General features: G+C 34.0%; 1 protein-coding gene across 7 annotated transcripts in view; it reads left to right on the top strand.

Annotated features, from left to right (window-relative positions):
- Tbck (TBC1 domain containing kinase) overlaps positions 1-13,256 on the top strand; it is a 242,881-nt gene that overhangs the window by 173,218 nt on the left and 56,407 nt on the right. For all 7 annotated transcript variants that reach the window (XM_048813694.1, XM_048813691.1, XM_015484618.2 and 4 more), the window contains one exon: positions 12,070-12,245. In XM_048813694.1, coding sequence (XP_048669651.1) covers positions 12,070-12,245 — 176 coding nt within the window. The remainder of the gene's footprint in view (positions 1-12,069; positions 12,246-13,256) is intronic.

Below are 13,256 nucleotides of genomic sequence, written 5' to 3'. Positions count from 1 at the left end.
TTTTTTTTTTTTTTTTTTTTTTTTTTTTTTTTAATGGTGCTGAGGATGGAGCATAGGAACCAGGGCCTTATGCATGCAAGGGAAGCACTCTACCAACTGAACTGTATTTCTAGCACCTGTTAATGATTTTTATCAGACTTATTGATTTGCATATTTTGAACCATCCTTGTATCCATGGGATGAATCCCATTTGATCATGGTATGTGATCTTTTTGATGTGTTGTTGAATTTGGTTTGCTAGTATTTTATTGAGAATTTTTGCATGCATATTTATCAGGGATATGGGTTTCAACTTTTTTTTTCTTGTATTTTTGCTTCAGTAACAGGATAATTCTAGCCTTATAGAATGAGTCTGGCAGAGTTCCTTCCATTTCAGCTTTTAAAAGTAGTTTAAGAAGAATCGAAATTAGTTCTACATTAAATGTTTTATAGAATTCAGGAGTAAAGCTGTCATCAGGTCCTGAGACTTTTTTAAATGAGAGAATTTCAATTATTTCTTCAATTTCATTTCTCATTTTGGGTCTCTTTAGATTTTCCAGTTCTTCTGGATTAAATTTTGGTAGGTTATGTGTGTTCAGGAATTTATTTCATCTAGTTTCCAGTGTTTTAGCATAGAATAGTTCATAGTACTTTATTATGTCACTTTTATTACTGTGGTATCATTTGTAATATCTCCTTTTTCATATCTAATTTTTTGGGGTTTTTTCTTCTTGGTTATCCTAGCAAAAGAATTAACAATTTTGTTTGTTTATTTTTTAAAAAAAAAAACTCTTTGTTTCTGATTTTTTGTTTTTGTTTTAGGGTTTGTTTTTTTTGTTTGTTTGCTTGTTTTTTGGTCTCCATTTTATTTATTTCTGTTCTAGTATTGATTCTTTCCTTTTACTAATTGTGGGCATTTTTAGGTTGTTTACTTAAGAGTGAATGTTTTCTGGAGATATGTAAGTATTGCTATAGACTTCCCTCTCATTATTACTTTTGCTGTATCTCACAGACTTTGATGTGTTGTGATTTTCACTTATTTCTAAAAATTTTTAAATTTGTTTTGAATTTGTTCAGTTGCATGCACCATCATTTGGGTGCATGTTATTCAATTTCCATGTACGTGTATATTTTTCAATCTTGTTTTTGTTTTATTCTGTTTTAGTCTAAGAACACAGTTGTTAAAATTCAATATGATTTCAACTTTTTAAATTTATTATGACTTGATTTGTCATCTTAACATGTGTTCTACCATGGAGAATATTCTATATACTGATGAGAAGAATGTAAATTCTAATGCTGTTGGATGAAATATTCTGTAAATGTCTATTTGCTCTATAGTGTTGTTCAACTGAGATTTTGTTGTTGTTGTTGTTGTTGAGTTTCTGTCAAGATGCTCAGTCAGTGAGGAAAGTGAAGCGTTTTTATTTTTTTATTTATTTGTTGTTGTTTTTGCAGGGGCGGGAGGGAGGTGGACCAGGGATTGAACCCAGGGGCACTTAACAACTGAGCCACTTCCCAGCCCTTTTTTAAAAAAAATTTTTTGAGTCAGTATCTCACTTAGTTGCATAGGGCCCTGCTAAGTTGCTAGGCCAGCTTTGAACTTGTGATCCTCCTGCCTCAGCCTCCATAGTTGCTGGGATTACAGGTGTGCTCTCTCATGTCCATCCAGAAAGTAGAGCATTGTAGTCCCTAGCTATTATTGTATTAAAGGCTACCTCTCGCCTTATCTCTAATATTTACTTTACACATTTGGGAATCCTATTTGCACTGCATATGTATTGACAATTGTTTTACCTTTTTTTTTAATTTTTGATTTTGTTATTGGTTCTTTTTTATGGTTTTCCTTTTTTAAAAATTTATGGTTCTTTTTAGTTACATGACAAGAGCATTTATTTTGATATAATTATAAAAGGTTGAAATTGAGAAATGATTTTTAGTTCCTGATCTTTTTTTTATTATTTCTAGGGTTTAAATTGGATTTGATTCTCCTTTGACTATATTTCGAGTGTAATTCTTCACTAAGCTGGTTTTCATTTTTATTTCTTATTTTTTCATGAAAGATTTTATTGAGTCTGCTTGGTAATGCAGGCTTTCTAGTCATGAATTCTTTTAGCTTTTGTTTATTATGGAAGATTTTTATGCTTAATTTTGCTGGGCATAGTATTCTAGATTGGATTGGAATCCATTTTTTTTTTTTTTCAGAGCTTGATATACATTATTCCAAGACCTTCTAGCTTTTAGTGTCTGGATTGAGAAATCACTTGAAATCCAGATTGATTTACCTCAAAATGTGACCAGTCATTTTTCTAGCAGCTTTCAAAATTCTATCATTTTTCTGTATGTTAGGCATTTTCATAATAATTTGTCTTAGAGTGGATCTGTTATGATTTTGTATATTTATAGTCCTAGATGACTCCTATGTTTGAATTTCCATTTCATTCTTAAGGTTTAGAATTTTTTCTGATATTATTTAATTGAAATGATGCTACATTCCTTTGGCTTTTTTATGTTCTGATGAATCTTAAATTTGGCCCTTTAATGTTTTCCCAGATTTGCTGAATATTCTGTTGTGGTCTCTTAACATCTTTTCTCTATGGTTGACTTTTAATTTCAAAATTATAGACTTTTTTATTCAAGGCTTGATAATCTGACTTTAAAGTAGTCTTAGCTACTGGTGGATTCTTTCCATTGAATTTTAATTTGGTTTTTTGATTCCTTCATTTCAAGGATTTCAGAATCTCTCTCTCTGTATTGAAGTGATCTTTCACTTCCTCTATTTTCTTTCACTTAATTCCTTATATCATCTTTTATCACATGGAACAGTTTAACTATGAACTTTCTAAATTTCTTCTTTGACATTTTCTCCACTGTGGTACCAATGTTCTCTGTCGTTAAAGCATTTTGGGTTGTTTGGGATGGCTTGTTCCCTTGCTTTTTCATATAGTTTGTGTATCTCCCATCTTTCATTAGTGTTCTAACTCCTTTTAAATGAAAGACTACTTTGCGAGCTTCATTTTCTTAAGAGCCCTGGATTAGGTGAATATCTAGATAATGGCATTTTAATTCATTGTGTGATCTCTGCTGATCCCAATATCAGAACTACTTTAAGAGATACCACTGAGCTCTATTTACTAGAATCAGCTCTGAGCCAAGTCTCATTCTGTTCAACCTTAGAAGAACAAAAACTTGATGCAGCTATTCTCTGCAGTTCCTCAAACTCAGGTATATGCAGAATATAATTAACAAAATCACATGAAGAAGTTCATTTCTGTCACTAAACCATGAATGTAAATGAATTAAATTCACCAATCAAAAGACATAGGTTGGCTTAATGAACTTTAAAAAAGGCCCAGATATATGCTTCCTATAAGAAGCTCACTTCATTGGTAAAGACACGTAGACTAAGAGAAAGATTCGAAGAAGATACATTGTGCAAATGGAAGCCAGAAATAAGCAGAAGTGGCCATATTCATCAGATAAAACAGACTTTAAATAAAATTGTAAAAAGACAAGGTTATTTTCTTGACAAAAGGATCAATTCATCAAGCAGATAAAATAGATAAAGAGGAAGCCAAGAGATGAATGGTAGATGGCAGAAGTGAGCTAGGTAGAGTCCCCATCTCCTCACAACACAGAAAGGAGACAGAAGAATTGAGAGGTGGGTGACAAAATAAATGTTCTAAGACTTGATGTTACATAGTCTGAGACCTGGAAAGACTGGAAGATAGGTTCCAGGGAAGACAACAAACATGTAGTGCTGTAACCTGAACCCAAAACAGTGGATGAGAAACGGGGAGGGGCAACAGAGGGAGGAAGAAAAGGAGAGGGTGGGCGGAACGGCCATTCTCTTAAGCTCACTTACTTAAAAACTGTTGGAAAAGACAGATAAAACTTAAAATGTGATGGTAACAGAAGGCTCCTTATAGCAGTGAAAACAGCTTAAAACCAAATAGTGAAAGAAAGCTGATTTGGGGGTCCAGAGCCATCTTGTGGAGCCCTCAGCTGAACAGTCACCCTCTTAAATTGGCACAGTATCTTTCCATGCCCAGACAACTACAATTTAAACCAGAGGGAAGTTCCTTCGGTGGGACCTCTTAAGAATCCAACCAAAAAGAATTTCTAGAAAGACCACTACTAGCTGTAAATAGCTGAAACCCCCTCTCACTCCTCTTCACTATGAACACCGGGAATGAAGAGAATGAAGCAGGCTGGTGGGTATCTATGCTGTGGAAGTACGCATCTAGCCCTGCTCAGCCTCTGTGACTCAAGCAAGGGCGAAAAATTCTATGCAGCATCTGCTCACTTAGTCGACTCCAGGCAGAGACAACAACAAAGCTTCTTTGGCCTCAAATAAAGGAAAGCAGATTCATCAGACAGTAGGGGGAAGCATCCTAGGAAAACCAGAATCATTCCCCAGGATCCAGATTGCAGGGCCTTACAGGAGGGAAGTTGCCTGAATACCCTAATAGGCAGAAACCCAGTGGTCTTCAGGGACAAACTTGAGTAATGCCAGTGATTTTTGCACCAGTAACCATGGTCCCAAGGCCATGAGCTTGGAAGGAGACCTTCCTTAATTCCTGCCAAGTGAGCACAAGTATTGCCAAGGGCTGAGGCCTCTGATAGCTGCATTCCTGGAGTTGTAGTAAGAGTCCAGGTCCTTTCCCAGTTTTGAATGGGATGAATTAAGCTGGCATTTGGTACCAGTAGCTGCAGTCCCAAGAGGATAAGCTGGAAAGAAGACCTTCCCTATTTATTGCCAAGTGAGTTCAGGTAGTCAGGGGTGGGTGGCCACTGGTAGGCAGGTTTCTGGATCTGCACAGGGGATGGGACTTTTCCCAGCTCCCACACTATAATTGTAGTTGAAGCAGGGACTTTGTACTAATAGCTACAGTTCAAGGTAGACCTTCCTTTGTTCCTAAAAGCTTGGGTGAGACTCAGTCTCATGGCTCTGGCAGTCACTGATCCTAAAGCTGCCATGTGTGAAGGACACTGTCCTCTGCCTTGTGAGATATGTACTAGATTAAGGCTTCTGGCAGCATCAAGGGGTTAGCTGCTGGTCCCTGTGGTAAGATGGCAACTGGCATTGGCCAGAGCTTGGATTCTAGGGTTTGGGAGAGGCCCAAAGAAGTTCCTTCTTAGATCAGCCAACTCCCCAAACTAAATTTGAAACCTGTAAGGACTTTAGAATGTTCCTGAAGTTAGGACTCCTAGTCTGCTGCTCTGATTAAGTTTGCTGGCACTTTCCCACTTAAATGTTCCTGGCAATGTGAGGTTCCCCCATCCCCACCCTACAGGAGAGCCAAGGTTGAAGTTGGAATTTGCTTTGTTCTTTTCTCTAAGTTGCCTTTTCAGATTTGACTCTTTATGCTGTTAAAGGTTATCATCACGTCCTTACTGGTTTCCAGAGTTTTCCTTCAGTTATTCTTTATTGTTCTTCTATGTGGCATAGTCCCCTGCAGGGCACCTCTACTCAGCCATCTTAGCTATACTCTCTTGTGTTTCCCTTGTAAAAATTCACATTTGTTCATGCCTAATTTATCTTTAAAATATAAAACTCTAGTCAGAGCTTAAATGAATTGATAAATTAGTTTATCTTGAAAAACTATTATTTTCAATGAAAAGTATGAAATAAGTGGTACTAAACATTTTAATATTATTGAAATGAATTATTCAGATTTATTCGTTCATATTCCATACTATGAACTTTAGTATTATAAACTGAAAGTACAATTTGGTGACCTTTTGTTTCAGGGTTGGTCATGAGATCAGGATGGTTACACTCATTTCATTACAATAAGAATCTCTGCCCTTATTTCAAAGAATTTTGAAGTATTTGAAGCTAAATACACTTGGACATTTATGCTTCTCCACCCATATTCTCATAGGAATTGTCTCATCTAGTTTACAGTGTGTTAAAATAATCAAAGATTAGAGACAGATGAATATCCTTTCTTTAGCATAAGAATTTAAATAGTTTTCTATGTTCACTGCTGAAACTTAGAATTTCTCATCATTTGGGGCATCTCAATTATATTAAAATATAAATGATTGCATTATATATGATATTAGCTGAGCGTTCCATCAGAAGTTAATCTTGATAATAACAATAACAGAAACACTTTACAGATCTCACTCACCTGGTCTTGACAGCATTAATAGTAAAGAGAAGCTGATCTCGAGACTTCCAGGCATTTAAAGCTGGCTAAACCTTCTAACCAAAGAATATTATAGTCATTATTTGATAGCCTTGGGTTATATGTAGTGAGGGAATGATGGGGGAATAATCCAAGTGACAAAGAACACCTGAGCAAAAATAATATTGCTTATCACTTCGATATAGGAGAGAGAAAGAGAGACAGAGAGGGGTAATGAGGCAGCAGCCCAATTTAAATAAAGACTGCAACTTAGAAAACTAGAGTGTAAGAAGAAAGTATTAGTTAGACGAAATGACCATGACATCTTAGTCAGTATCTGGCTTTACTTCCTAAATCTCTATATCATTGATGCTGTTGAAATTGGCCATAAGTATGCTTTGTGGAATAGCAGTGCTACCATATTCTGCAAGGAAGGTATCAAAGTAACTCCAGAAGTTAAGCTTAGTGGAACCACTCTCATTAGCTTATTATTTACTTTAGTCCAGGAAATATATCATGTTCTGGTTTTACTTTGAAAATCACTTTCAGAAACTTACATGCAAGTAACTAACACCAACACCATACCACCTTACCACCTCAACCCATTTTTTGTCTTACAAATCAATAACACTAGAGTTCTTTGCTGTAACCTCCATCTATCTTTTCCATCCTGACTTAGACCAATTTAAACCATATGAAATATTACCCAGCTACTTGTCATTGAAATACAGAAGCTTGTATTGGTCTCAGTTGGTATAATTATATCATGCTTATGAACAGTACTTATGAAGCCTCACAGTGAGAATCACTCTTGAATCTCTTAAAGTAGAAACTTCAATGGCATTATTATGTACAGGTGTATTACTTTTGTCCCAAGAGAGAAGCAAGAGGTTCTGGACCTATTTCTAGATACAGATCAGTCACAAAGAAGTCATGGAATTCTAGAGAGAAAATAAATGTCCATCTATTCCTGCCACTTCATTTTATACATCAGAAAACGAAGGCCCAGAGAGATGAATTATCTCCAAACCAATATCACATATCAAAGGGAAAATTACTCTCCTTGCAGAAATTTAACCTATAATTTTCCCAGATCATATCTGAAAAATTTAACATAAAATACCCAGTCACTTATTATGGTTTGTATTAGAAGTGTCTCCCAAAAACTCATGTTTGAGACAATGTAAGAATATTCAGAGATGAAATAATTAGGAGAGCTATAAACCAATCAGTGGATTAATCCATGGATTAATAATTTGAATGGATTAATGGTGGTAATTGTAAGCAGATAGCATATGACTAGAGGAAAAAGGTCACTGAGGGCATGTCCTTGAGAATTATATTATCCCTGCTTCTTGCTCTCAAGCTGTCTCTGCTCCTGCCTGACATGAGGTGAGCAGCTTTCCTCTGCCATGCCTTTTCACCATTATGTTCCGCATCATCTTGGCACTGAGCAACTGAGTCAGCTATCCATGAACTGAACCTCCGAAACCGTGAGCCCCAATAACCTTTTCTTCCTCTGTTGTTCTTCTCATCTATTTTGATCACAGTGACAAAAAGCTAACACATCACTAAAAACATTCTATCTCTACTTTTATTTATATTTCATATGCATTATCTCTGCTTAAGTTGGGGAAATCTCTTTAGTTTGGGAGCCAAACTAAAGAGAGCATGGAGCATGACAGTTATTTCAAACTCCATTTCAGATGCAGTATTTCTAAATCTTAAAAATATTAACCTCTTCCCAAATAAGAGGGGAAAATGGGAAAAAAGTGCTATTGAAACAGTGAATATAGATAAAAATATCTTTGTAGCGTTAGTTAAAATTTCCTTGAGAATGATAATGATGTCTGTCTATGCCATTTGCAAAAGGCTATAAATACTTCCGTATGCACGAGATTGAAATTTCTAGCACTAAGAAAGCATAGTCAGTTTATTACAAATATGTGGAAAAATCAGAATTGAAGAATCTTACTTTAAAAATCTTAGTCCCATTTTTATCCAAGCCTTATTAATATTTTACTTAATTTGAAGATTTTTCTCAGCTAAGCATTTATGTGCCCGACAAAATTGGGAATTTTTTTTGACAATTTTGTTTTCTTTAAATTGTTCATCCTTTCTCATGAATTGAACTGCAATTTCTATACTGCTGATTTCAAAACTATGACCCTGTAGCTGGAACCTATCCTAAATGTCTACTCTCCAAATGCATTCTTGACATTTCAACTTGGTAGACCTGGCCGTCTCATTTTCACATATCTAAATCAGAACTTATCTTCCCTCTCATCTGATTTCTATCAACATTACTCTTTTTAAGTTTTTTACTTATGTTCAAAATTTAAGAGCCATGATTTATTTATCACTGTCCCTTTATTTCTATATACTTTCTCCTTGCCTATTTTCCTATACTCCTTCTCAGATGTCTTCCTTTCCTTCTTTATCTTTTCATTAAGTCACTCAATTTTTTTAAGTAGCTACTAAGTTCCAGGCTTTATAGTAGGCAACAGGATATAAAAACAAGTCTGAGCCCCTGCTTCCAAGAGAACAGTGTCAGAATTTATAGAGCAAGAGCTATAAACCTGAGAAACTCTGGATATTTGTAAACTGAACTTCAGAAAATTATTTCAAGTTAAAATAGGATCCTGACTAAAATTTCTGCCTCATTTATATCAGCTAAATTGGAAAAACAAATGTCGGCAGATTTTTAAATGAGAAGCTTGCATCAGTATACCTCCTAGAGATAGAACCAATACCCTGGTAGGATCAAGTCATCTTCCCAGTGTGTTTGGTAGAATTGCCTGATATAGAATGCTGTTCTTGAAAACAGGAAAATGTCTGCATTTTTACCAGGTTTAGATTTTGGCTTACTTGGTGGAATTATCACTAATGCACGCTAATACTGTTTCAAAGGGTCCTATTTAGTGACTTTTATCAGTAATACCACCAAATAAATTCTGATTCTGGGATGGCAATAGAAAATGACTTTTTATAAAAAGTAGTTCTCAGACAAATGCAAATATTTGCACTTTAGATATGTAAGCATATATATGCATCATATATATAGGTTCTTGGGCTGAAATTCCAAATTAATAGACATTTCTGGAATTGTTCTATAATTACTCTAAATTCTTATCCTTTGTCCATAAACCAAGTCTCAGGAACTTGGAAAACTAGTCACACAAGGAAAATTCTGATGTCTATGATACTAAATAAGACAGAAGTTGTAAGTTGTGCAGAGATTTTTTTTAAATGCCGTCGGGGAGATTTTACAATGAATTGTAAAATCACTTATGAAACTAATTTAAAAAAAATAATTATGTATTTTAAATATCATAGGGACTGGAGTTGGGGCTCAGTGGTAGAGCACTTGCCTAGCATGTGTAAGGCCCTAGGTTAGATTCTTAACACCACATATAAATAAATCAATAAAATAAAGGTCCATAAATATCTAAAAAATTTCAAAAAAAAATAATGAATATCATAATTATTTTCTTCTTAAAGTAGGGTGGTTTGTCCGAAACCTAATTTGTTAATATCCTAAAATTAATTTACAGAGGAACTTGAATGTGTAATATTTAAGTTCCTTTCGCATACATATTTGTAGACATTTGAAAAGTTACGATCATATTTGTCAGTGTTCCTCTCGTGTTTCTACCATTTCATGTAACAATAATCTTTTAAAATCTCACATATGACACACTTAGTTAGAAACAATGCCAAAGAGAGTCTTTCTTTAAATTAATCGTTTCTTAGTGTAGTAAAATTGTCAGTAAAATCATCACTGGAGAAGAGAGATCTATAGAAGATCTGAGAAGGTCCCAAAGAGTTCCTTGGAGAGAGGTGGAAAATCCACTTAGGACCAGCAGGGTCCTTGACATACATGATGGGAAGGAATTTTGGACTGGGATTGTGGCTCAGTAATAGAGCGCTTGCCTAGCGTGTGCAGGGCACTGGGTTCAATTCTCAGCACTACATGTAAATAAATAAAATAAAAATTCATCAACAACTAAAAAAGTTTTTAAAAATTTCAGCAGAGGTACAAATAGACTTGTTTAGGAAAGCAAGGAATACATATTTAGAGAGGTTGTGGGCCATCTCAAACCATGTTTTATGGATTCTTAGCTCCTCTTTTAAAGAGAATTGGATTAGAGGTAAGTACAGTTAGGTATGTAAAGATGACAGCAGTCTGGTCATTCTCAGGATCCTTTAGGCTGATAGTAGTCTCCATTATCTGATTAGTAGATAATGTTAGAAAGTCCTCTACTTTATGGGTTTTTTCAAGATATTCTCTTTTTTTATTCTATTTATCAGTGAACTAATGAACACTACACAGGGTAGATACAAATTTCCCAGAAATTTAGAAGTGACAGACCTTGAAGAGAGACTACCTTGGGGAATGAAAGATCTGGAAAAGAATGTGGAACCTCAAAATTATATTTCTTTGCCCTTCCTTTATGTATCTTTTCTAAACATTTTTAATTTCTTCTATTTTACTTCAAAATCCTCTTCTTCAGCCAGGGTACTTCTTTCACACAGTTGAAATTTCAGTTTGAAATGCCATTTTTGTCAATAACTAAAAGTACAACTAGATAAGTCAAAAGTTCTTTATTTTATCTTCATAAATGTGTAACTTCATGTGAAGGCTGGGAAAAATACCTGTGAAAACTGAAATCTGATGAAAAGGAGATGGAAGCACTGATTGTATGGCTTGCTGATTTTAAAGCTCTTTAATCTTTCTGAAGCACTTTTAATTTCAGAATGTTTAAGTAGCTTTAATTCCTAATATTAAAAAATTAAAATTCTTAATGCCTATTTTTATTAAAAGCCATAAACCCGTGAAGCTTTGCAATTTCCTTTTCTATTTAAGTTAATAAAGTGAGAGAACAAGTGCTTTACCACTGAAGAATTTACGGCAGTCAGGGAAATCCAAGAGATGAGAGCTGACATCAAACTCGAATTGGAAAATATTATTTTCAAAATATCTGTCTGATAAATGATCCATAGGATTTATGTTCTCTTGCCTGGAAATACTAAATTAGAATTTCTAAATATATAATCCCATAATGAAACTGAGAAGAGAGATCAAATTAATAATTGAGATAATAAGTAGACTCAATTTTGATAATTTATTAAAAATATAAAGATTTATCCTTTGAATTCCCTTCTTTTCAATCAAGTAAATTTTAAATTCTAAAATTATGTCACATAAGCCTTCAGGAGTGACTAAATTTATGTTAATAATTTTATTGTCTGTTATAGGTATGTGAGAGAATCCTTGTCCCTACTAAATAACAAAGAGAATAGCTGTTTGTCCCTTGTCTGAATCATCGTTATGCCACACAAAAAGCACATAGACCAGTGTGCTACTTTGATATTCTGGAGACTGCTTTTACTTCGTAATTAAGACATGTTGTCAATTTGGTTTCCTAAGAAAGCATCAGATTGTTTTTTATTCTTCAGAGAATCTACTTTTCACTCAACCATTTATATATAATAAATTATAAAATTTTAACACATATTAAATTATATTATAAAATTTTAATACATATTTTAGAATGAGTTTCTTTAATTAGTATGTATCCTGAGTTACATTACAATTTCTCATATTACTGAAATTGTAATTAATATAATTCACAACAGTAATTACACAGGAAGAAAACTAATGTGCTTAGAGGAGCTGGGGTTTTTTAAAAGATACACAGGATTCTCATAAGGAAAATTTTGCTTCATCTGTACATTTGCTTTCCTATAGATGCAATAAAGAATTGCCGAAGTGCCTCAATAGCTAAGAGCACAGGTACACAATATACTGCTAAAATAAGATTGTTTTCTCTTTTCCATTGTGCTATATTTATATTGATTAATATAGAAAGCCTGAATGTATTTTATATTGTCTCTAGTTTGTCTCTGCAATATTCTCAATATTTTTGGTTTCTCTTCATGTGTTTTCCAGTCAAGAGAATCCATCCCATTAAATGACCTAAAATCTGAAGTATCACCCCGGATTTCAGCAGAGGACCTGATTGACTTGTGTGAGCTCACAGTGACAGGCCACTTCAAAACACCCACAAAGAAAACAAAGTCCAGTAAGCCAAAGCTCCTGGTGGTTGACATCCGCAATAATGAAGAGTATCCTTTACTTATGCACTTTGGAAGCATGGTCCTACCTTATTCATATTTCTTCCTTTCCATCTAAAGGATATGTGGTAAAACAATGAGCATTTCTAGTATTCCTCTGAGTTCAGATAGCTAAATGACTCTCAAACTAGATGCCAGAATGGTCTTATGTGAGATTATATTTATAAGATAACATATACCAGAGACCTAAAAATATTTTTCAAACAACACCAGAATATTGGGATATTTTCCTGTTTTCTTTTGGTTTGTTTTTCTGAAAGTGTATGTGGTTTTCTGAGGAATGTTGCTATTCTTAAAGGCATTGGATCAGTCATTCTATAGATTGGAATTTTGGCAAAAAATGAAGAATATATACCTGGTCTCCTTCAGAATCTAGAGAAAATGTTTGCAAGGATCTTAACACTGAACTTGTATTTACTATAATTTCCTAAACATTGGCTTACAGAGAACATGTAAACTCACTAAATACAAGTACTTCTTACTAAGATTTTACTATTAAACATGTCATAACTTCCAGTGATTTTTATTTGGCATTGAAGATTTTATTTGACATTGAAGAATAAACACTTATCCTTATGTTTCATCTTTCAGATTCTCATGAAATGTGACTTGATTATTCTCTAAAATCTAGGCAACTGAATCATACTCTTTTAAACACAGCAAATCCTTCTTAAAATAAAAAATTTTCTTAGAAATTTGATATATGAAATGGAAATAAATTTTATAATTTTTTTCATAAGTTCACATTTATAGCATTTATTAAATATAAATTTACTTTATGTAAATGCTATATATATTAAATATAAATGCTACAAATAAGGGTTAGCAGGTTGATGGGTTTTTTTCTCATTATCTATGGCAATAGAATTATACCTCACACATAAAGTATAATTTCTCATTCTTCTGGTTGTACATAATGTAGAATCCCTCCAGTCATATAGATATATATGTACATAGGGTAATAATGTCTGATTCATTCTACTATTCTTCCCACTCCCATAC

This window comes from Marmota marmota, unplaced genomic scaffold (assembly GCF_001458135.2).
Source record: "Marmota marmota marmota unplaced genomic scaffold, marMar, whole genome shotgun sequence".
In the NCBI taxonomy this organism is placed as follows: Eukaryota; Metazoa; Chordata; class Mammalia; order Rodentia; family Sciuridae; genus Marmota; species Marmota marmota.
This window is presented reverse-complemented; position numbering and strand designations above follow the sequence as displayed.